General features: G+C 42.1%; 1 protein-coding gene across 1 annotated transcript in view; it reads left to right on the top strand.

The window, feature by feature from the left end:
- LIMD1 (LIM domain containing 1) overlaps positions 1 to 26,207 on the top strand; it is a 92,209-nt gene that overhangs the window by 38,421 nt on the left and 27,581 nt on the right. The window contains 2 exon segments of the mRNA XM_043968732.1: positions 8,125 to 8,166; positions 8,169 to 8,226. Of these exon segments, the coding sequence (XP_043824667.1) occupies positions 8,125 to 8,166; positions 8,169 to 8,226 (100 nt within the window).

Below are 26,207 nucleotides of genomic sequence, written 5' to 3'. Positions count from 1 at the left end.
TCCAGTTGTAGCTCTGCGATCTAGTGAGTCTGAGCGCCTATCATATTTTTATAGCAGAGCTGAAAGAACAGCCAGATAGGGCCCTGAAAGGCCCTTCATCCCCTTGCCGGTTGTAGGGCCCCGTTCCTGAAGCCTTTTAAGCTAGGTGGGACCTGTCAGCTCTTGTGTTCCCTCGGCATAACCTTGGAAAGTCCTGGTTACCTCCAAGACCATGGGGAGACACCTGAGTAGGACTTCAGGGATGATATTTATTTAATGACTGGAGCTGTGATTTCACTTGGTTTTAAACTGTTTTCTGGAGTGGTTTGCCATTTTCTTCTCTGGCTCAGATGAGGAACTGAGAAAACAGGATTAAGTGACTTGCCCAGGTGTCATACCAGCTAGGAAGTGTTGAGGCCGATTTGAACTTGGGAAGATGATGATTTCTAGCTGCTCTAGAAACTCATTTTACCAAATGCAAATCAGCAATTGTTTTGCTACTTCTAGTCTTAGAGAGTTGCCTAGGCCTTTGAGAGTTGGGTCAGGCATCCAGCAGCTGTTGGGAGATTTGTAGCCAAGTCTCCTGACCCACTGAGGCCGAAGGAGCTATGGATTTCCATTTTGCCCCAGGAGGAAAAGGTCTGGCACTAGCCATGGTGCTGAACCCATTTGTTCAGTGAGGTCCTTGGTTGGATTTTCTTTTCTTTTCTTTTTTTTTTGGTGAGGCAATTGGGTTAAGTGACCTTGCCCAGGGTCACACAGCTAGTACGTGTCAAGTGTCTGAGGCCAGATTTGAACCTCAGGTCCTCCTGAATCCAGGGCTGGTGCTTTATCCACTGTGCCATCTAGCTGCCCCCTTGGTTGGATTTTCTTTTCTTTTCTTTTTTTTTAAATAATAAAGTGTTTTATTTTTTTCCCGTTACATGTAAAGATAGTTCTCAACTTTTGTTTATACAGGCTTTCAATTTCAGATTTTTCTCCCCCCCCCTCCCCCTCCCCCCCCTCCCTAGACAGCAGGTAATCTGATATAAGTTATATATATATATAAATATATATATAATATATATATATATATATATTTGGTTGGATTTTCTAAGGGAAATCTGAGGACACAGGAAGACTTCTACACAGAACAGAAGAGCAGATTATACAATGACACATTACAGTCCAGGGGCAACATTCAAGACTGTTCAATGGAGCAACCAAATGTGATGTGAGTCCAAGGACTGATGGTGAAGTGAAGCATACCTCTAGTCTCCCAGCAGAGAGGTGGTGGGCTGTGGAACAGAAGGAGGCATGCATTTTCAGACTGAGCAGGGGGCTGGTGTGGCTGAACTTTATATCATTGTTAAAAAGGCAATGATGATTTTTCTTAAATCATCAAGAAAATATTTAAAAGTAAAAAATAAAAAGCAGAAAACTGAGGTCCCTAATTAAAAGCATAACCTGCTTCTTCACTGCTTGGGAGTCTTTTAAGGGCCAGAGTTGGGGGCCCCAGATTTATCACTGACTACTTAGATAATCATAGTCCACTCTCTGCCTCTACCTCTTCATCTTTTAGATGAGGGGAGGGGAGGAAGAAGAAGGAACCTCTTGTCCAAGTCTTTGGAGAAATACTATGTTCTTGTATATCAGATGGGCCCTCCAAAGTAATCTCTTTCATATATTTCTCCCCCCACCCCATGTTTACAGATGAAGAAACTGAGGCCCAGAGAAGTACAATCACTTATCTAAAGTTGTACAGGTACTAAGAGGCAGAGCCAGAATTAGAATCCAGATCTTCAGACTCTAAACCCAGAGTTTTTTCCACTCTGCCCCATCTAGCTTTCACACATACAGATGAGTCAGTCCTTCCTCTTCACCAATTTTGTGAATATCAGTCTATTTTTTGAAATCTACACCTATTCTTTTCTTTGGGGGGGGGGGGCGCAGGGCAATGAGGATTAAGTGACTTGCCCAGGGTCACAGAGCTAGTAAGTGTCAAGTGTCTGAGGGTGGATTGGAACTCAGGCCCTCCTGAATCCAAGGCCAGTGCTTTATCCACTGCGCCACCTAGCTGCCCCACATCTATACTTTTTTTTTTTTTTGGTGAGGCAATTGGGGGTTAAGTGACTTGCCCAAGGTCACACAGCTAGTAAGTGTCAAGTGTCTGAGGCCAGATTTGAACTCAGGTCCTCCTGAATCTAGGGCCAGTGCTTTATCCACTGTGCCACCTAGCTGCCCCATCTACACATATTCTTGACCTCAGGAGTACCTCTGATGGAGGCCCTGGGTAAAGAAAGGAGATTATTCTGACTTCTCAGTTAATGAGATAAGGTGAATAATCACCCTTTGTACCTGTAAAATGTCCTATGAATGTAAACAAATATTACAGCCCAGTGTTTTCCAGTGAACTCTCAGCCTGTATTTTATTTGGTTTTCTGTGAGCTTTTATTGTCTTTCTTCCCTGAGGGCTTTCTTCTAGGTTAGGGAAAAGAGAGTAGACTGTTCTCTATTTCTCTCTCTCTCTCTCTCTCTCTCTCTCTCTCTCTCTCTGTCTCTGTCCCTGTCTGTTTCTCACACACACACATTCCTTCCTTAACAGTGGACCAATCCCAGAATGAGGCAGAGGAGGGGACCACATTGCCTGATATAGGGCTCCCAGAATTGCAATCAGTAATAAAATATATAGCACAATATATGCAAGAGCTTTACAAAGCAATTTGATGATTTTCCCCCTAAGTTTCTTATTATTGAAGCTATATTCAGCCATGGATATTTAAATCCTCAATGGGTGTCTAGCCCTCTGATCAACAGTTGAGATTGTGTGGCTAAGCACAAAATACTATTACTGTCCTAAAGTCATTGGAATCTAGAAATTAGAAGAGACCTTGAATGTCCAATTCCCACCTCATCCCCATTTTATAGATGAGAAAAATGAGACCCAGTGAGGTGAAATCACTTGCCCGTATTCTCCTACACCTCCAAATTTATGTATGAAGAAACTGAGGCACTTATTGGCTTTATAACCTTGGGTTGAGTCAGACTATCTGTCTGACCTTGGGCAAATCATTTAACTTTTCTGGCCTTCAGTTTCTTTACTGGCAAATTGAGAGGATTGGACTGATCTCAACAATGTCCCTTCCAGCCCTAAATCTCCTTACCACAGGGGTCAAATGGAGAAGTTATTTGAAAATTGAGATATCTGTATCGATGTACCACCCGTGTGTTTTAGTGGGAGAGTTTAATATAATTTTATTTCCCCTAACTTCAGCAAAGCAAGTCCAGATTTTAATTTCACACTGGTGGAATTGACTCATGTTATTTATTTAGATGCCTCTTTGGGTGAGCAATCTCAATACAAGGCAGGAGTGTCTGTTGACTAACATTTTTATCTTAATGTCTGGATCCCTTCCTTGTGTTATTTTAGTCAATTAGTTTATGCAGGAAGACTGTCCCTCCTCTGGATTGTGGAAAGGAGTAACCCTCTTTTCATGTGGCAAATGACTGGCTTCAGATGCTTACTTGTTTGTGAAATATATTTCTACAGTGGATTAAGCTTGGAACTGTATAGTTGAATAGGTGGGGGAGGAAATGGCATTGGGATGAATATGGAGGTGAATGGCTGGGATAGTAAGAAACTAGCTCTTGTCAACTTTCTTTCAAATTTGTCTGTTCTGGTCTGAATATTTTTTAGCAGCTGCCAACAAAGTTACCCTTATCATTCCCCAGGGCAAAGAGTAATTAAGGAACACAGGACAGAAGTATCTCTGGGGAGGGGGGTTCAGGACTGAGTTGGTAGCATGAGTTCTTCAAGCTCACAGATAATAAAACAGCACCTGATCTCAAACTTTACACTCTCAGAATGTTGTCCATGGCACTGAAAAATTAAGGGACTTATCCAAGGTTCACTCAGCTAGGATGTTTCAGAGATGAGACTTGAACCCATGTTCTTCTGACTTGGAGGGCTTTTCTCTAGTCCTGTTCTCTCTCATCTGAACCTTAAAAACACTTTTATGTTGGAGGTCATCTTCTTTTGTCCCTGGTAATGAAAAGGGAATCATCTCAAGTAGCTTATATTTTATTTCATGGCACATGATTTGGTTGAGATAAGAGTAATGTCAGCTAGAGAAGGATGGAGCAAAAGAAGAGAGCAGACAAAGCCTCTGGGAATTCTGAGAGGAAGGAAGCATGTTCAGCAAGGAGAATGGGGACGGCTAAAGGGAGGAAATGACAAGAACTAAGCCAAAGCCTTGAAGGAAGAGAGAGATTGAGCAAAGCAGAGAGGAAGATATTCCAGGCATAGGAGCATGGCTCATGTGAATGTGTGCAAGGGGAAGATTGAGTGTTCAGTTGGGCAACCAGCTAGGTGTCTAATTTGGCCACAGTGGAGGATGTGGGAAGGGGAATATGGGGAAATTCAGCAGGCAAGGTATGTTGGAACAAGATTAGAATCCCTACCTTCCCTCAAAGCTTAGTTCAAGCATGCCTTCCTACAGAGGAAGCCCTTCCTGATCTGCCACATACCCCCTCCCCCACCCCCAGTTGCTATTGCCTTTATATGGAGATAAGGACAGGACCTCTGATTTCATTGATATTGGGAACTCCAGGGTGAAGAAACTCCCTCTGCCAGTGCAGATTGACACCTGCTTTGAATGACATTTTCTTTGGAATGGTCCAGTCTCAGAGAATTTCCTAGTGCACTAGAAAAGTCACTTCTCTAGTCATTATGTGTTAGAGGCAGGATTTGAACCAAGCTCTTCCTGGTTCCAAGGCTAGCTCTCTATCCATAATTCCACACTGCTTATCTTTTCATGAGCTTTAAAAATATTTTTTACATGCTTACATGTACACATTGCTTCCCCTAATAGAATGTAATTGGCTCTTGATAAATGCTTATGGATTGATTGTATTTAAAAATTTTTTAAAATTCATTTCCCCCCAATTACATGTAAAAATAATTTTAAACATTCATTTTTTAAAATTTGAGTTCCAAATTCTCTCCATCCCTCCCCCATCATTGAGAAAGCATACAATTTTATGTAGGTTATTCATGTACAGTCATGTAAAACATTTCCATATTAGTCATATTGTGAAAGAAAACAGATCAAAAAGGGGGGGGGGACCAAGAAAAAAAAAGTAAAAAAAAAAAGGTACACTTCAATCTGCATTCAGACTCCATCAGTTCTTCCCCTGAAGGTGGATAGAATTTTTCATCATAAGTCCTTCAGAATTCTCTTGGCTCATTGTATTGCTGAGAATAGCTAAGTCATTCACAACTGATTATTGTACGAAATTCTTGTTACTGTGTACAATGTTCTCCTGCTTCTGCCTATTTCACTGATGGATTTTAATGTCTTCGAATGCCATAATTCTCAGGCAAAGAGGAACCACAGTACTTTTGATCCATTTCACAGTAATGGGAAGCATCCCATCTACTCCAGCTGGAGAAAGTTGGTGCAGGGTAAGGTGTTTCCTTCTACCAGCCTCATTGAGCTTTGTTTTTACATGTGCACAAAAGAAGTATCTTTTTGGCTGTTATAAAACCAATAGTGCACATAGTAGTCACTTAGTAAATGCTTGTTGGTTGCTCGATTGATTTCTCCCCACCCCCCAACCCCCCATTTATACAGCTCCATTCATCTCTTCTCCCAACCTTCTACTGGGGCACTGATTCAATGCCTGAGGTGGCCAACTTTCAATCTATAGGATGAAGAAGATAAAGCCTTCAGCTTCATCACATTTGGGCTTTGGAGCTCGGTAAATTTCAAAGTGACAAGGTGATGAGGGCATGACATTTCCAGAAGAAATGCAGCTCTAGGAAATCCTTAATTAAATGCCCGGGAGCTCTCAGTGCCTGCATGTTCAAACAGCTGGCGTTAGGCCAAGGAGAATTATCTTCCTTTGTAGATAAACACTAAGAAATGAAAAGATATCTCCAGTTACTCTGTACTGTAATGTATTCTCCTATTCCAGGAAGGAATGCTCTAAGATATATTGTAGCTAATGAATCTTAAAGACACAATCTACAACATTGGTGTTGAGTTGGACTCAATCAAAAAGTAGATATGAAATGTCTGCTCTGTGGCAGCCACTGTGCTAAATGCCGAGGCTAGAAGTAAAAAGAATGCAATAATCCTTACTCTCAAGGAGTTTACATAATAGTGGGGGAGACAAGAACATATAAAGTCAATCCTCAACTTTCATTGGGGTAACGGTCCTAGAAAGTGGCATAAAAGTAAAAAATGTGAAAGTGGATATGTTGAACCTATGGGAAATAGGGACAGGGGTCCCTCAATTGCCAAAAACTGTAATCTTTTACTGGGGCAGCTAAGTGGCGTAGTGGATAAAGCATTGGCCCTGGAGTCAAGAGGACCTGAGTTCAAATCTCACCTCAGACACTTAGTAGCTGTGTGACCCTAGTGTGGCCAGGGCCATCTCCAGTTGTCTTGCCACTGGACCCAGATGGTTATGGAGGAGGAGAGTGAGGTTGGTTACCTTGCCCTCCCTCACGTAAATCCATTCAGAGCAAGTCAATGCTATCACCCTGATGTCATGGTCCTCTTGGAGAATGAAGACAAGCACCAACAAAAACCATCTTTTACTAAAGATGCTGAAAATATACTTTTTGCATGCAGTTCTTTATACCAAATATTAATTGTAATAATATGCAATTTACTAAAAACAAGCTTGTTCTTCGATAGAGCATGGGCAGTGGGGAAGGTAGGATGTTTCTTCAGCCTCAGGTGACCATCATCTTATTTACCCCACAAATTAGCCAGTTTTCCATTTTTTCAATTCCCTCATCACTCTCTTCAGACATTCTGGAGTGGATTCACAAGCACTTTTATGAATACTTTCCTGCTTGCTGACATAAACATATGCACCCACTGTTCATTTTTTCTCTACCACACATAGCTATGAATGTGGGCAGTTGCCAATGTGAAAGGGAAAATGAGGTTAGTAATAAAATTAGACATTGGGTCTATTTGGGGGTTCTGATGGAGATCTTTGGGAATCCCTGAGCTTTCTGTGTTAAATAATATGAAATTTACTCATTGCATTTTTTGGGGGGTGAGACAATTGGGGTTAAGTGATATGCCCAGGGTCACACAGCTAATAAGTGTCAAGTGTCTGAGGCTAGATTTGAATTCAGGTCCTCTTGAATCCAGGACCAGGGATTTATCCACTGCACCACCTAGATTGCTTTTCTTTTTAGAAATATAATAAACTTGAAATTAATTTTCAAAGATGTCCTGCTTCTCCATGATTCCTTCCAATAGAGTCATAAAGAGTTTTAGCTGTCAGGGATCTTGGAGATCATTTAGTTCGATTGTATTTTTTTTTAAACAGATGGGAATGTGGCTGAGAGAGGGAAGGTGATTGCTCATAGGAGCAATTTGCCAATCTGGGGTGGAAATGAGTATTTAGAGATCAGGTTCCAAATCCAGCATTCTTTCTGCTCAACCATACAGCTCTAGAAGAGACCTCAGAGCCCTTCCATGTCTGACTCGTTCAGGGTCAGTCACACTGTTAGTCAGAATGAGAGGCAGGGTTTGGGCCTGGATTCTCCTCACTCCGAGCAGTTTTCCAATTGTGCCACTCTTTTTTCTTAGGAGAGATGAGAGTGTGGGCTGTAGTGATTCAAGAAGAGCTTATACAGGTGGTGGGACTTTACCAAATGGGCAAAGGGCATTCCAGGTAGGGAGGGTGTGTGAGCGTTGCTGCAACCAAAGCTACATTTTGGGACAGTAAAGGTGTGGTTAGGTAATATTGGGTTCCGGATTGGGGAAGGACCTAAGACTGATTACTGAAGAGCCTTATCTAATAGGCAGTGGACCTAGGATGTTGCTGATGGGTTTAAATCAGAAAAAAATGGAACATGGTGATAGTTATGTAAGGGTGGTTTGGAGTGGAATTGGCCTCAAAGGAGACAAGTTAGTCTGTTGCAATGATCTAGGTATCAGGTATTGATCATTTGGACTAGACCATGGTGATTATGAGAGTAGAGTGCCAAGGAATGGATGGAGAGGAAGAATCAACTGGACTTGGTAATAGTTGACCCATTAACGATGAAGAGTGATGGACCATACTCGTCTTGTAACCACATTGCTTCTCTTTGATTATCCTTCCTTCATGGTGTTGTGTTTCCTTTTTCCCTTCTAGGAGCATGTGTGAAATGCAATAAGGGCGTCTTTGGAGCCAACCAGCCTGCCAAGCAATGGGGAACCTCTATCATGATAGCTGCTTCACCTGTGGGGCCTGCAGGTAAGTCCCTCTCTGTCCACCAAAGCTGAAGTTGGGGAGGTGCCAACTGGGGTAGAACAGAAGAAAGGAGGAAGAGGAGGAACGATGATCCTAGTCTACAAATACAACTAAATCTCTATGCCCTTTGCTCTTGGCTCTTGATTGCCTATGGGTCCTTGGGGGTGGTCAGAAGACAAAGGGCCCAGGGCCTGAATGAGGGCTCCAGGAGGCACAGAATCATCTCTTTTAGAGCCAGAAGGGATCTTAGAGCTCATTTAGTGCATCTCCTGCACTCTACAGCTGAGGTCCATAGAGATGACGTGATTTGTACAAGGTCACCCACGTCTAGCAGTCTAGGCTAGAACTCATGTCCTAACTCCCAGGCTAGGATTCTTTTCGAAGTCTGGAGTTGACGCTCACAGTGACATGTAGGTTCTTTTTTTTTCTTTCTTTTTTTTTTTTTTGGTTGAGGCAATTGGGGTTAAGTGACTTGCCCAGGGTCACACAGCTAGTAAGTGTTAAGTGTCTGAGGCTGGATTGGAACTCAGGTCCTCCTGAATCCAGGGCTGGTGCTCTATCCACTGCGCCACCTAGCTGCCCCATGACATGTAGGTTTAACTATGCCAATGGGCTCCATGTGAGGAATGTCAATATTCTTCATCCATTCCCAGCAAGGATATTTGGGTCAGATTTGCTTCAGTGCCTTAAAGTGACACTGGTTGTAGTTTAGGCAGCTGATCTTCCCTTTGGCCCTCTGGGTTCTCTTGGAGTCTGGGTAGGACAAAAGCTTCTCCCCTTAGCACCCCAGCCTTACTCTCTTCTCATGTTTGTAGAAAACTTCATTTACAGTGAGCCCTAGCTCAAGCAGCATAGGAAAGAAGCCTAAGATCCAGCTGGGCTTGGGAAATTCAAATCCTGTGGGATCCTGGACAAATCACTTCACTTTGGTGACTTAGGCAACTCCCTAACAACTTATAGGGAATCTAATACATCACTGACTGTTTTATTTTATTTTTAACTTTTTTTTTAGTGAGGCAATTGGGGTTAAGTGACTTGCCCAGGGTCACACAGCTAGTAAGTGTTAAGTGTCTGAGGCCGGATTGAACTCAGGTACTCCTGACTCCAGGGCCAGTGCCACCTAGCTGCCCCCATCACTGACTGTTTTTGATCTGCACTGGTGGAGAGGAGCCCCCTCCCCGAGAACTCTTCACTCTGGCAAAAATCACAGGTCCCTAATTGTGTTATTATCATGGCTCCATGGATTGAGAGTTGGAGGGGACAGGGCAGCTAGGTGGTGCAGTGGATAGAGCACCAGCCCTGGAGTCAGCAGACCTGAGTTCAAATCCGGCCTCAGACACTTGATACTTACTAGCTGTATGACCCTGGGCAAGTCACTTAACCCCAATTGTCTTACCAAAAAATAGAGAGTTGGAGGGGACCTTGAAGCCATCTTGTCCAAACCTCTCGTTTTATTAAGAGGAAACAGGAAAAAGTCTAGAGGGATTAAGTGGTTTATCCAGTCACACCAGATGGTGAGTGGTAGAGCCCAGATTTGAACCCCTGGCTTTCTACTTCCAAACTCAGTGTTCTCACCTCCCTATTTACATAATACACATTGTAGATTTCATACTCACTGCAGAAAAAAAAAGATAAAATAGCTGCGATGCCAGAACTCCTAGAGCACCTCATTTTTGTACCTTTCTAAAGCATCTATTATGTGATATTTTGGATATTAGTTATCTTTTTGTGGCTTATATTATTCTTTTCCCAGACTATAAACTCCATGAGGGCCCAGCCTGGGTCATACCTTATCTAAATTTTATATCTCTTCCTGCCTAGTGCAGGACACAGCTCACAGTAGGTGCTAGCTGTTGTCAGGTGAGTGACTCTAGCAATCTCACCCTAGAAGTAGGACCCAGGTTCAAGCTTTGCCTCTAACACTTACTACATGCATTGTCAAGAAAATCACTTCACCTCCCACAAGCCTCAGTTTCCCTCCTCTGTAAAATGAAGGGCTTAGACTAGATAATCTCTGAGGTCCCTTAAGCTAAAGAATATCCTGTCTGTGAATCAAAGTAATTGGTTTTCTGTACCACTACTAAGGTAAGTGAACCAAAATGATTTAATAACCCAACATCAAGATCTTCATTATTAAATTATGAAATTTATAGGATCCACTTGTGATTAAAGCCTACTTCCCTGAAGGCATTTAAATTGTTGGCAAGGGTGTGTGAAAGAGCGTGTTGGTCCTTGGGTGTTTACATCATACCTGACTACATGGTGGTCAGCACTCTGATAGGGGCTCTTCTCAGCTGAGTAACTAATACATCTATTGAACTGACGAGGTTGCTCTCTTAGAATGCCTAAATGATATTATTGAATCCTGACAAAATTATTCATTGGGCTCCCTGCTATCACACTTTTGCTTCCAAGCTCAATCATCAGCTATGTCTGGGACCATTACCTGTTTGACAGTCAGGTCACTCAATCAGATGTTGGCAGAACTGGACAATTAGGATGGCTTGACTTGTAATTGAGAATAACAATAGATAAACCTGTATAAGTTTCAGGAGGGATGAATTTGGGTTCTCTTCTGTCTGTCTTTCTCAGTCCTCTTCTCTCTCTCTCTTCTTCACTCCCTCTCTTCTCTTTCTGCCTTCTCTGTCTTTGTGTCTCTCTATCTCCTCCCTCTTTTTTCTTTCTCTCCCTCTTGTCTCTCCTTCTCTCTCTCCATCTTCTTTCTCTATCTCTTTCTTGTCTCTCTTTTTCTCCTTCCCCCTTTCTTTCTCTTCTCTCTATGTTCTTTCTTCCCTCTTTTCTCTTCACACACACACACACACACACACACGTACACATACACGCACACATGAAGACACTGCATTGATTTTTCCTTTCACTGATAAGGTTCACACTTGCCATTTTCAGGAATGTTTGCTTTATTAATTCCTGCTCACTCACAGCTCCTGAGCTTGTTTCTTCACATTTACCTGTGATTTCAGGACAAGCAAAGAATCAGACTAAATAATACTATTCAATAGCCCAGCAATAGCTCTTACTTGCTTTGCCAGGGAGAACGAAAACTTGGGTACAAAGGCAATCTATTGAGCAGTCGTCTCATTTCCCTCACATCTGCCTGCAAAACAGCCTTTCTTTTCTTTCTGTCATAGTCCAGGATGTCTCCGTCTCACACAAAAGACTGCTGATGTTTAACCGAAAAGGGCAGTAAAGAGAATTTGGGGGGGCTGTCCCTTTACTGAAGGGGCACTGTCAGATTGTTCAGACCCTTGTTTTCCTTTTCCTGGTGATGCATAGAAATGGAGTCTTATGAGGACTTTATAAGTCCTTTGTACTTGTTCTCTAGCTGGAAATAAAGTCACTGATCATAGATTTAGAGATTGAAGAGATTTTGGAAAGAATCTGGTCCAACTCCTTCATTTTATGGAGAAGACTGAGACCCAGAGAAATTCAGTGACTTAGGGCTATAGGATTATTGGATCTAGAGTTGGAAGAGGCACTCAGAGGCCATGGAGTTCAAGTCCCTTATGTTACAGAGGAAGAATCTGAGACCTAGGAAGATTAAGTGACTTGCTGGCTGGCGGTCACGCAGGCAGTAAGCGGCAGAGCCAGGATTTTAAGCCCAGTTCCTCCTAAGCAGTGCATGCTAGTAAATGTTTAACTGTATATGTTGGGGGCAGCCAGGTGGCACAGTGGATAGAGCCCCAGCCCTGGATTCAAGAGGACCTGAGTTCCAATCCCAGCCTCAGACACTTGACATTTACTAGATGTGTGACCCTGGGCAAGTCACTTAACCCTCATTGCCCTGCAAAAAAACAAAACAAAACAAACAAAAAAATATGTATACATGACACAATTTTAAGTTTAATCTTCATTATTTTACAATTTTTCTCCATCACTTTCTTAAATCTAGACAATCGCCAAAATACAAAACAAGCTTGTGCAGTCTGCCAGTTTCAAAGATGTTAATGGTCACACTGAACATTTGATAAGCAGCTACAAAGCTGGGTCCAGCAGACCCTTGCTGTGGCTCCCAAGGTGCCATCAGGCACCTTAGAGAGACTAGTTTGGTTATACAGGTGCATCAGGCAGCCTTAGAGAGACTAATTTGATTATACAGGTGACTTGCCATCCCACTTTTTTTTTGTTTAAAAAAAAGTTTCAGGGCAGGCTAGATGGCACAGTGAATAAAGCACCAGCCCTGGATTCAGGAGACCTGAGTTCAAATATGGCCTCCGACACTTGACACTTACTAGCTGTGTGACCCTGGGCAAGTCACTTAGCCCCCATTGCCCCACAAAAAAAAAAAGTTTCATCCTCATCCCCAGTTGAGCTCTTCCTTGTAAGAATGAAAAGTATCTGAGCTAAATCAACAGGCAATAGGAAGAGTGTTTGATTGTGTGCCCTGCTTCCTACATCCACAGTCCCCTGTTCTATGCTGAGAGGAAGATTGATTTCCTTCTCAGCTCTCTGGGGACTGTGATTGTTTCCCCCTCTTTTATTGCTCACCAATAGCTAGTTTTCCTTTGTTTGAATTGACCTCCCTTTGTACCCTGAGACTGGGCTTTTTAAAGCAAAAAACATGGCAACTCTCCCTTTTATGCTGTCCTTTGTCTTTATTGGTCCTTGTGGTTCATTGAATCCTAGATTCTTCGGCACAGGGAAAGGGCCTTAGATTCCAGTTCTGCCCCCTAAATTGTACCAGGGAACAAAATGAGGCCCAGGTTGGATGGGAGGTCGTGCTGTAGAAAAAGCATTGGAGTTCAGAGTCCCCATATTTAGATCTGAACCTTGGTCTGTGTGATCTGGGCCAAATCAAAAACAACTAATCATATTTATTTAAGTTTTACAAAGCAGCATTCACCAGCACAGGGCCTCTGATGTAGGTAGGATGAGCATTATTTTCTTTTCTTTTTTTTTTCTTTTTTGTGGGGCAAGGGGGGTTAAGTGACTTGCCCAGGGTCACATAGCTAGTTAAGTGTCTAAGGCCAGATTTTTAACTCAGGTCCTCCTGAATCCAGGGCTGGTGTTTATCCACTGTGCCACCTAGCTGCCCCTCACTTAATCTTTATAATGACGAGGTTGGACTCAGTCTCTGAAGTCTCTTCTACCTCTAAATCTATGATCTTAAGTTACCTTTCTGAGCCTCAGTTTCCTCAACTGTAAAATGAAAGGTCTGGACTACATGACCTCTGAGATCCCTTCTAGCTCTGTGTCTATGATCCTGTGGCTTCAGATTTAGTGTCTTTCTCACTCTAACTTGGCACCTCCATTGGTGGCAGAATTGGGAGAAGAACCTATGTCCTTTGACATTCGGTGCTGTGCTTTTTCTTCCATACGAAGGGAGGGGTTCATAATCTAAGGTCCATAAACCTGTTTTTTAAGTGTCTTGATAACTGTGTTGTTTGGCTTTCTTGGTAATCTTAAGTACTTTGCGCATTTAAAAACATGAACCTGAGAAGCCATCCATAGGCAGCACCAGACACTGCCACGGGGATCCAGGGCACAAGGAAATCTAAGATCCTTTGCTCTCTATGCCCCTCTGGCATTTTCCCTCCCTTCCTACATCTTCCTCTTGGATTTGCTCACTCCTCACTCACCCATATGGACTTTCGCCCCCGCGATGATGGATGATGTCCAAAAAGGACACCCAAACAGGTTGTCTGCTTTATGGATGTTTTTATTCTTTTCTACTTCTTTTTTGTAAAATGTCCTCTGGCAGGCAAGGCAGCCTCTCGCCCATCTGCATGAGGGACGTGAGCTGTGTGTATCTGTGTGTATCAGTGCGCTCTTCCCAGCATGCCGCATGTATATTAGACTGTCACACCACCAGACGCTATTGCAGGAAGCTGGTTGGCAAGCCCTCCAGAGTGAGAGAGGGCAGGAATTGCTTTGGCAGGAGGCCATGTACATTGTGTTTCTGGATACCCATGCATGGAAGGGTGTCTCTCTCTCAAGAGAAGCTGAAACCTTTCTTAGGGCTGGAGAGAGAATGAGAAAGAAGGAGAAGTTAAGCTGTGCTTGTTAGGTTAAGTGGAATTCTCCTTGGGTGCCATCCAGGGCAAACTCTTCCCAAGAAAATAAGGCCGTGTTTGATTTTATTCCAAGTGGCCCCAGTCCCTGTTGTTTTGGGGGCTAAGAAGCAAGTGCCTCCAAAGTGCAGCCCATTTGCCATGCCAGTGTTTATGACTTCAGTGTTGTGCTTGGCTTTGGAGGTGGTCTTTTGTGTTAACAATCCGTAAACGGGTTTCCAGGTTCTCTACCTTACTGATTATCATATGGGAAGCCCGGATTGCAAAACAGGAATAGATTAGGTCCTCTTGTTTCTGGAGCTTCTTCATGATGCCACCCTTTCCTGGAGAAGTGAGAGGTAAGAACCAGCCTAAATCTCATAGCACTTAGAGCAGTGATCTCTGTGATGTGATAGAAGGATTCTTGGGATTTCAGGAGACCCGTGAACTTGGATGGGGGAACAAATTACATTTTTCTTTTCTCATTTCTAACTGAAATGTCTATTTTCTCTGTTATGAATGTAGGCAACAAAGCACAGTAGTAGGTGAGAATACATCCCCAACCTTTTCCCAATAAAAATGGGAGTAAATCAAGGGTGCCTACTCTTTGTATTCCAGTATTAGTTGGTTCCAGACATGGTTCTAGAACTGTTAGCAATAGCAATCAGACAAGAGAAATGAATTAAAGGCACCAAGACAGGGAAAGAGGAGATGGAAGCACAGTAGTATGAGGCTTTGCAGCCTCCCAGAGGAGTCCATGATACCAAGAACTCAAGAAACCAGTTATAGAACAAGAGAAGGCACTATTATGTTGGTGAGAGTGCTACCTGGGAGTCAGGAGGACCTGGGTTGTATCTCACCTCAGATACTGAGTAGCTGTGTGTCTTAGGGCAAGTCACTTAACTTTTCTGACCCTCTCTTCTGTCATTTGTAAAATCAGTCAACAGATAGTTATTAAGGCTTACTGTGTACCAGGCACTGTCCTAGGTGCTGGGGAAGAAATAAAAAAAGAAAAGAAAAGAAAAGAAAAATTCTTATTCAAAAGGCCCTTACATTCTCTCTATAAATAATTATAGCACTTGCCTCACTGAGTTTTTGTGAGGATCAAATGACATAACATGTAAAGGACTTTGCCAACCACACTATGGAAATGGGAGCTATTTAAGACAGCAGTGCTAAGGACCAATGGGCAGGAGATGGAGGGTAGGGTGGCAAGGGGAGCAGGGAGAGTTTTCAAAATGTTTGAACAAAGGTCTGGGTTCAAGTCTAGTCTCTTGTTTAACTGCCGTGGCTTCTGGGACTTCAGCTTCCTCATCTGAAAAATAAATAAGATACGGGGGCAGCTAGGTGGCGCTATAGTGGATAAGCACCGGCCCTGGATTCAGGAGGACCTGAGTTCAAATCCGGCCTCAGACCCTTGAGACTTACTAGCTGTGTGACGTTGGGCAAGTCACTTAACCCTTATTGCCCTGCTTTTAAAAAAAATAATAAACGAATGAATGAATGAATGAATGAATAAATAAATAAATAAATAGATGCACTAGATAATCCCTCCCAAATCTAAATCCTGTGGTGTGACATATCAAATGGGAGACACACTGACTTAAGTGGGACAGGCAACTGGAGCTCCCCCTTATCTGCTTTTTAAAAAAAAAATAGAGTTAAGGAATTCCATTTTTTACCTCCACCACCACTGCCACACCCCAGAAAAAAGAGAGAGGGGGAAGACCTTTAAAATATTGAATTTGAGTTGTAGTGGAACCTTACTGAACTGATCTAACTATGATGAAGGCTTGTTAGAATCAGCAAAAGTCCTCAATTAAAGAACATTAAGGATAGGCTTAAGTGCACATGTAAACCAGGTGCAAAACCTCCCCCTTTAGCTTCCCCATATCCAATCAGATACAAAGTTCTGCGGCACCTCCCATATTTGTCCCTTTTTTTTTTCTCATATGGCCTCAGAGGGGTGTAAGTAACCACCCTAGTCCAGGCCCCTGTCACTTCCTGCCAATACTACTGTAAAAGCCTCCTAAATACTCCCCTTACCTCCATTCTCACCCCATCTATGTCCTACCAACATAATCCTAAGCCACAGGCTTGACCATGTCATTACTCTGCTCCAAAGCCTTGCACAAATCCCTATTGACTGTAGGATAAAATTTTAGCTCCTCAGCCTAGCCTTTTAGGCCTTCTCTACTACTTGTCTGTACCTATCATTCTAGTCTTGCTTCCCAGAGCTCCCCTTCACACTGTCTACATTCCAGCCAAATTTTACTAGCAGCTGTTTCCCAGACTCAACATGCCATCTCTTGCCTCTCTGTTTATACAAGCCACCGCCTATTACTGGAACATACTCCCTATTCACCTTTGACTCTCGGTATTCTCTTTCTTCAAGACTTGGTTTCTCATGCAGGTTCTCATCACCTCATGCCTAGACTATGGTAATAGATGTTTCTGATTGATCTCCCTTCTTCAAGTCTCTCTCCACTCCAATCCATCCTCACTCAACTGCTAGAGATGTTTCTAAAGCCTTAGGTGTGATTGACCATGTCACACCGCTCCCCTCACTCAACAGACCCCAGTGGCTCCCATCCCCTCCAGGATCCAATAAAAAGTTCTCTGTTTGGCATTGAAAGCCCCTCATAACCTGGTTCTTTCCTACTCCTCCAATCTTCTGACACTTTACTACCCTCTGGGCACTATAGAATCAGCATTACTGGCTTTTTTGATGTTCCTTGTACTTGACACCCCATTTCCCAATTCTCTGCCTTTTTGCAGACTCTCCCCCATGCCTGGAATGTTCTTCCTTCTCCTCTCTGCCTCTTGACTTCCCTCTGGAGTCAGCTCAAATCCCATCTTCTGGAGGAAGCCTTTCCCAGTCACTCCCACACTCACTCCCCAAGCTTGTAGAAGACAAAGACTGTCTTGTCTTCTGTCTTCATATCCCTAGTGCCTTGAATATAGGAGGCACTTCATACATTTTTGTCCCACTGAATTGAGAACTAAGCAAAGGAAATATTACTGAATAAAGCTCCTTAGGGGACCTATTTTAATGACTAGAAATGAAGAACATAATTAGCATGTCATCTGTTTAGGTATCAAATGGTACCACTTTGCACAAAAGTATTTCCTTTCTTGAGTCTAAAAAGTCCCCCTGAAATAGTGTTTATACGACGCATTGACTTAACAAAAAGCAAACTTGAATTCAGTCTGAATTGATGAGGTCCTGGTGTACTTCTTTGTGGCTGGTGTGGAGGTGACCCTGGGCTTGTTTGAAAAGATAGTGGAGGTTCTCTAATAAGCAAAGATGTTGAGTAGCAAAACAGCATGGGATAATGCACCAGGAGTCAAGAAAACCTAGGTTTCTGTTCTGATATTAATTTGTGCTATAACCTTGGCCAAGTGACAACTTCTCCATGCCTTTCATCTGTAAAATATGGGCATTAGCTTTGAGGGCCTCTAAGGTCCCTTCTGGTTCTAAATCTATGATCCTTTGAGTACAAGATTGATATCATGTGTATGTTGTGTAAGAATCAGCCAGCCTAGCTGTGTTCATTTAATAAGTTTTGTTGTTTTTTTTTTTTTTTTGGTGAGGCAGTTGGGGTTAAGTGACTTGCCCAGGGTCACACAGCCAGTAAATATCAAGTGTCTGAGGCTGGATTTGGACTCAGGACCTCCTGAATCCAGGGCCACCTACCTGCCCCCCCCCCATAAGCATTTTTAATGCTTATCAAGCTGACCGCAGAGTGAGAAATTTTTTAGTCATAGTAACTTGTGAACAATTTTGGGACTGGGGGCTCAGTACTATCTGCTTTCATAGTGTAAGGGGCTAAAACCCTAGCTAGTCTGTCTAAAATCTAATGAGTGGTCGCCAATAAATTATAAGCTTTAGCAAGAGTTTAGACTTTTAAGCATTTATTAAGGAGAATAAGAATTTGGTGGAGAGAGAAAGAGGCCTGGATTCAGTTATCTCAGGGAGCCAATGGCTCCAGCTCCTCTTCCCCCTTAGGTCCTTTCGAAAAGAGCACAAGAACGAGCCTCGCCCCTTCTTCGTCCCACAAACTTCCCGTGAAACCGGGAACATCCCATCCACACGCACACTATCTCCTAGCTAATTGGCTGGTAGCCTTGATTGACAGTACCCACGAGCAACCGTCACTTCCTGACACTAAGGAAAAGCCACATGGCTTGCCCTCAGACGCCTTCTCCTCATGGTGGAGCTTTCCTACAGTAACTCTCCAGCAGGTGGCATCACTCCAATCGTTACAATAGTGAGACTGCCTGTATCAACAGCATCTCAGATCTTCGCAGTATTTGTATACTGAAGTATAAGAGGCATAGTGAATAATGCTTATGGGGCCCTGGAGTAAGGAAGATGAGTTCAATTCCAGCCTTAGACACTTATTAGCTGTGTGACCCTGGGCAAATTACTTAACCTCTGTTTGCCTCAGTTTCCTCATCTGTTAATTGGGGATAATGATATCACCTGGCTTCTAGGGTTATTATCAGGATCAAATGAGACAATAATTGTAAAGTGCTTAGCATAGTACCTGGTACATAGTAAGAACTATAGAAATGTTAGCTATCATTATTATTATTTACTGGTGACTTTTCTGCATTTTCAAATAAATAATTTACAAGCAAGTATGTTTGGGCCATCAGGTAGCCACTGCCAACTTCCTCTGGTGTGGTAGAAATACTAGGGAGTTCCCTATCGTAGGGTAAGCTGAAATGATAACCAAAAGAAAGGATTATATGTGATTGTACATATATAACCTATATCAGATTGCTTGCTATCTGGGGAGGGGGAGGGAAAGGAGGGAGGGAGAAAAATTTTGAACTAGAAATCTATAAAAACAAATGTTGAAAACTATCTCTACATGTAACTAGAAAATAAAATACTTTTATGATTAAAAAAAGACAATTAAAAATAAAGAAAAAAGAGTCCTTATAATTGTGCACATGACAAGTTGCCTGCACACCCTGGGGTTCACCCATAAAAAGAAAATTAAACAAGGAAAATCTCATGTGCCAGCAACTTTGATTATAGACATGTTCCTTCTTAGAGTCTTTGTTCTCAGAAATAACCCTGAAGTATCTGATCATTCCTTTTACCCCCAATAATTTATAATGCTCCGTATTTGAACTCCATTAGTCAGTGAGTCTTAAAGGGAAAGCAGAATACCAAGAATATATAAGTGGGGGGGAAGGAGTAATAATTTAAAGTAAGAAATAATGCAAAGAAAAGAAAATTTAAAAATAATAAGATGGAGGGAAGTTTATGTTTAGGAAGAGGGAATGTGAAGATAAGAAGAAAGATCAGAGTTACTATTTTACTCAGTATGTTCTTATCAGTAAATCCAGTTTCGATTTAACAAGCGTTTATTTCCTACAAACAACTAAATAATCAAAAGAACAAGATCAAGTAAAAGATTGTCTTAATGCATCTACCTCTTAAAGGAACCCAAATCTTTGTTTCTCAGGCACAAATAAAGAAAACTCCAATGTTTGTGGATGGTTGGATAGATGGATAGATGCATGGATGAATGGATGGATGGATGGATGGATGGATGGATGGATGGATGGATGGATGGATGGATGGATGGATGAGCTATGTGGCCTGCTTAAAGGACAGTTTGCCTACTATAGCTGGGTTACCATGTTCAAGTTCTTTTAGATCTTATCTATTGATAGATTCCTTGGTTTTCAGAAACTACTCCATATAAAAGTGAATTGATTTCAGAAGGAATTGAAGAAACTATCGGTTCACTCCTGCAGTGAGTTCAAATAAGATTTTCTTCTGGTCTTTTTGATCAGCTGAGGTCTCATAGCTCTCTCTTTTCTTTATAATCCAGTCATGTGTTTGGCATTCAGGATTCCTGGACCCCCAAGGCAGCTTGGAGTGGTGTCTGGAAATATTCTTTACTTTTTTTCCTTGCCTCTCAGAATAAAGTAATTAAAATTTTGCAGAATCATGTTTTCTGTGTATAGCCATGATCTACATATTCTAAATTTCTGTATATGGCCATGCTCTAAGTGTTCTAAATCTGGCATCTGCCATGAGGTCTTTAACTAGCATGGATCCTGGGCTCATGATCAGACCTTTTCTGCGGCCCTGTGAGCCATCAAAGCCTCATCAAATACGGCTTGTGGCATTTCTCCAGACCTTAGGGGAAGGCTGACATTTCTTTTAAAAATGGATTTGAGGGTCATAGGAAAAGAGAACAGATGTGAGTAACTTAGGGAATGAAATCAAAATAACTTGGGCAGCTGCAGGCTTAAGAAAGAGAAGAGTGCCTCAATATTCAAAATATCACCTTGATGGTTCACAAAGATTGACCTTTGACTAGGAATTCTCAAGCTTTTTTGATTAAATGATAACTTCCAAGAGCAGGAGACTCCCCTTGTGTTCCATTCCATTCCAGCTTAATGCCTCCATGGTATGGCCTGGCAGCCAAGAATGTTATGTTCTCATAGGATAAATAAAGAAAAGTGTCCAGAACAATGGTGATGATCATCTTTCTCCATAGTATCCCTGTCACAGTAGGTGCTTAATAAATGCTTATTGATTAATTGACTGACCCTACCTTAGTTAGACCAGAGGATTGTGTCCCATTTAGGAAAAACCTATGTTAAGTGAGGCTTCTTTGAGAAGAAGGTAACCAGGATAATTAGAAAACTGAAGACTCTTTCATATCTTTTTTTTTCTCTTTATTTATTTTATTTTCCAGTTACATGTAAGGGTAGTTTTCAACATTCATTTTCATAAGATTTAGAGTTCCAAATTTTTCCTCCCTCCCTCCCTTTCCTCCCCCCTCCACAAGATTGCAACCAGTTATATATGTATAATCCACAAGTGTTCTTTTTATCAGTTCTCCTATAGGGGTGCATAGTAACCTTATTAGTTCCTTGGGATTGTCTTGGATCATTGCATTGCTGAGAGTAGTTAAGTCATTCACAATTGCTCATTGAACAATACTGCTGTCACTATGCACATTGTCCTCCCAGCTCTGCTCACTTCACTATACATCGATGTTCATTAGGTCTTTCCAAGTTTTTCAGGGATCATCCTGTTTGTCATTTCCTGTAGCACAAGTCCATTCCACTACAATCATATAACACAGCTTTTTCCATCATTCCTCAATTGATGGACATTCCCTTGATTCTCAATTCTTAGCCTCCACCAAGAGTTACTACAAATATTTCTTGTGCATTTTCCCCCTTTTCTCTTTTTAAGATTACTATTGTAAATTGTTCCCCTTCTATCCTATTCCCTCCCCATGATACTTTATTCTATTATCCGCCTTCTTTCATCCTATCACTCTTCAAAAGGGATTTGCTTCTGTCTGTCCCCTCCCCCACTGTGCCCTTCCTTCTTTTGCCCCTCTCTCTTTATCCCCTTCCCCTCCTATTTTCCTGCAGGGGTTATAGAGATTACTCCACCCAATTGAGTGTGTACATTATTCCTCCTTGAGCCAGTTCTAATGAGATTGAGGTCTTTGAGCCAATTCTGATGAGTGTTAGGCTCATTTACTGCCCAGATTAAATAGATTACTCCACCATTTGGGTGTGTCTGTTAGTCCCTCCTTGAGGCAGCTCGGATGAGTTTAAGGTCTTTGAACCTTTTCTGATAGTATAAAATTCATTTACTGCCCTGATCCTCTTCCATCTCTTCCTTCACTCCATAACCCTTTTCCTATTTCTTTCATGTAGGAATTCACCTCTGCCCTTCCCCTCCCCCAGTGAATTCCCTTCACCCCTCAATTTAACCCTAAAGATGTCATCACCTAGCTAAGGGACACAGTGGACAAAGCATCACCCCTGGACCCAGGGGAATCCCAGCCAAAACTGGGCCTCAGACACAAGACAGTCGCCTGTTGTACAACCCCAGGTATGTCTACCAGCTCCAATTTTTTATGGTTCTTTAGGGTCTTGTATTTGAAAGTCAAATTTGCCATTCAGTTCAGGTCTTTTCATCACAAATATCTGAAAGTCTTTTTTTTTCATTAAAGTCTCATTTTTTTCTGCTGAAAGATTATGATGAGTTTTTGCTAGGTAGGTGATTCTTGGTTGTAATCCTATTTCCTTTGCCCTTTGGAATATCATATTCCATGCCCTCCAGTCCTTTAATGTAGAAGCTGCTAGATCTTGTGCTATCCTGATTGGGGCTCCATAGTACTTGAATTCTTTCTTTTTGGCAGCTTGCAATATTTTCTCCTTGACCTGAGAACTCTGGAATTTGGCTATAACATTCCTAGGAGTTTTCCTTTTGGGATCTCTTTCTGGAGGTGATCGGTGGATTCTTTCAATTTCTATTTTAGCTTCTTCTTCTAGAATTTCAGGGCAATTTTCCCTGAGAATATCTTGGAAGATGGTGTCTAAGCTCTTTCCTTGATCATGGTTTTCAGGTAGACCAATAATTTTCAAATTACCTCTCCTGGACCTATTTTCCAGGTCAGCAGTTTTTCCCAGAAGATATTTCACATTGCCCTCTATTTTTTGATTCATTTGGATTTGCTTTATTGTGTCTTGGTTTCTCATAAAGTCACTGGCTTCCATTTGTTCAATCCTAATTCTTAGGCAATTATTTTTCATCAGAGAGCTTTTGTACCTCCTTTTCCATTTGGCCAATTTGACTTTTCAAGCTGTTGACTTTTTCTCATGTCTTTCCTGCATCACCCTCATTTCTCTTTCCATTTTTTCCTCTACCTCTCTAACTTTATCTTCAAAGTCCTTTTTGAGCACCTCTATGGCCTGAGACAATTCATATTTTTCTTGGAAGCTTTAGATATAGGGGCCCTGATGTTGACATCTTCCTCTGAGGGTGCACCTGGATCTCCTTGCTACTGAAGAAACTTTCTATGGTCCTCACCTTTCTCTGTCTGCTCATCTTGCCTTTCTTTTACTATGACTTTTAGCTCCTTAAAGTGGGCACTGTTTCCAAGCTGCAGTATCCCAAGCTTAAGAAGGTCCCAGGTGGTATGATTTAAGAGAGATCAGGTTCTTCACTCACCTGGCCTGTTCCTGGTCCATAGATGACCCCAGACCAACTTGCTAATCAACCAGCTTTGTGTGTTGTGGTTGTCAGCTCCAATGAGCCTGTGCCCCTCCCCACCTGGCCACTGCTACTCAAGGCCTACCTCCTGGTTCTCAGTAAGGGTGTAAAAACCAAGTTCTGCTCAGCACCAGCATAGACCCCTGTAGTCTCCCCCCTTCCCAGGGCTCAGCCCACTCACCAGACTGTGAGCTTAGTTCCAGACGACACTGGTGCTTCAGCTGATTCAGAGGCTCTGGGGGTCTGCTTCTCTGGTGAGGACTTCCTGGACTGGATCTGTGTCAGGGTGACTGTGGGGTTTGGCCCGATTCCTGTATCAGCACAGCAGCTCCCTCCTTCTGACCTTCCAAGCTGTTCTTGGTTAGAAGATGATTTCAGCACATTCTTCTGTGAGTTTTTGCTGCTCCGGGCATTTTCCTGTGGTGTTATTTGGATGTTTTTTGGAGCGATCGTGTCATGAGTTCGGAGACTCTTTCATATCAATCAAACAACAAGCATTTATTAAGTACCTGCTGTATGCCAGGCACTCTGCTAAATTCTGGGGATACAATTACAAAAAAATGAGACAATCTCTACCCTAAAGTAGTTTACTTTCTGCCATATAAGGATCAGTTAGAGGAATGGAAAGTGTTTAGCCCGGGGAAGGGGAAGTCTCAGGGAGGAAATGATAGCTGTCTTTATGTATCTGAAAGGCTGACAAGTAGACTAGGGATTTGATTTCTTTATGGCTTCAGAGAGGAGATCTAGGAGCATTGGGTAGAATTACAGAATTCGAACTAGGTATAATCGTAAGGGAGAAAGACTTCATCTTGATGTAAGGTGAAATGTCCTAAGAATCAAAGTTGACCCAATGAATGACTTTGTGATTTAGTGGGGTCTTCCTTTCATTGAGGGTTTTCAAATGGAGGCTTAGTAGAGACTTGTTGAGATATCACAGATTAATAGGTATAAGTGAGAATATATGAATTCTCAGTTCTCTTCCAGCTCTTAAAATTGGGGATTGATGATATTGGCTTTTACAAAGTAGTTATGAGGGAAAGTTGGATTAACACAGCTGAGGACCTGAGCCTATACCAAGATTTAAAGCACCTTAATGGGATTCCCTTGGGGCACAATCCATTACTGATATTAGGTAATGCCAAGTTTTTATTAATATAAGTAAATTATTGATTAATGTCACTCATTCAATAAATATATATTGAATCTTTATCTTTACAAAACATCTACTTGTTGGGTGCTGTGGTCTTTCTTTGCCTTCATCATGCTTACAGTTTAGTAGCAAACAAGAAACACTAACTTGACATCACTCCATACCCCATAGGGGTCTAAACTCTGTCCTACAGGCTAAAATGTTGGCCTTTGGGATGATTAGTTTAGGGGGAAAATCATTTGCATAGTTTTCCCCATTAGAAATAACTACCAGGGTTATCTGAATTTGTAGCTTCCTTGATAGTAACAGTGGTTTCTTTGAATTTGTACTAATATATGAACTTCATAACTTTCGCATGCCCTTTGGAGTCCAAGATAATATCAATTTTAAGAGAAAGTACAGGTCTTAAAGAATTGCATTTTGTATGGAGGGGAAACAGCATGTCCAAAATGATTCTTGGAGCTTACCCACTTTGGTCTAGGTATCCCCATCATAGATGATGACACCATGACATTGATCCTCACTTTAGGATTTTGTATTTCATCTGATAGTGACCTTGGAGGAGTCTGGAGCTGAAGTTCTTGGACCTTTTGTGTCTCGGATCCCTTTAGCAGTGATTGTTGAAATTAATGGGCCCCTTCTCAGATGAATTGCATTACTGCTTTTAAATGCACAAAATAAAATATGCAGGATTACAAAGGAAACCAACCATATTGAAATACAATTATCACATTACATATTTTTAAAAATTTATGGATTAAAGGTTAAGAAACCCTGATCTAGTCCAAAGCCCTCATTTTACAAATGAGGGAACGAGGCCTAGAGAGGTTGAGATGCCCCCAATGTCACACAGCTAGTAAGTAGCAAAATTGAGATTCGAACCCATATCCTCTCACTCCCATACTCTCTCCCCAAAATACCAGGGAAGAGGTGAGGAATTGTCTAGTGTCTGAGGCTGGATTTGAACTAAGGACTTCTTGATTCCAGGCCAGGCCCTCTGTGCTCTGTGGCACTCCTGGCTGACTCTTGGATCGTTTAAATTTTCTGAACCTCACACTCTTAATTTAGAAAATGAGGACACTGGAGTATGGTCCCTTACAACTCCAAATTCTATTGCTTCTAAGGTTCACGATGAAAAACAGGGATGTTGATAATAAAAACCACGTGCAACTACTGATTGCCTGCTATAGGAAGAAAAGATGGGAGGGAGGAGAGGTAAGACTGCATGGTATTCCAACCCCAGCCATGAATTCGTGTGAGCAGAGCCACTTCTGGTCAATGCTGGGTTCCACTTTTACTCCTTATCAACCAGGGAGGGAACACCATTGTCTGTCCCCAGCTTGCCAGGACTAGTCTATCTTGGACAAACAGTATCATCCATGTTAATCTCAGTTTCTGCCTTTGTTTATGGCCAGGATCCCAAGAGTCCTCATACACCTGAGTTCCTGCTATAGATAAAAAAGGTTTCAAGGAGTCCTCAAGTAATAAAGATACGACTACTCTTTCCCTAGACCTAGAGCCAGCTAGTGGAAGCGTTTTCTGATTGTCTGTAGAGTGGGTCTGTTGGTCATTGTGCTGTCAGCAGTACCCCAGGCAGGGTTTAGGTAGGTTTTTGGTTTTTTTCAGTAACTAGAGCACTCAACTGTCCACTTAGGATTCCAGATCCCAGAATGCCCTGAGCCCATTTGTGAAAAATATGCTGGCTAAAGCCCAGCCTTCTGAACTCATAATTACCAAGTTGCCATTGCTGGCGCATGAGCCACTGTGCGCA

This window comes from Dromiciops gliroides, chromosome 5 (assembly GCF_019393635.1).
Source record: "Dromiciops gliroides isolate mDroGli1 chromosome 5, mDroGli1.pri, whole genome shotgun sequence".
NCBI classification, from domain to species: Eukaryota; Metazoa; Chordata; class Mammalia; order Microbiotheria; family Microbiotheriidae; genus Dromiciops; species Dromiciops gliroides.
This window is presented reverse-complemented; position numbering and strand designations above follow the sequence as displayed.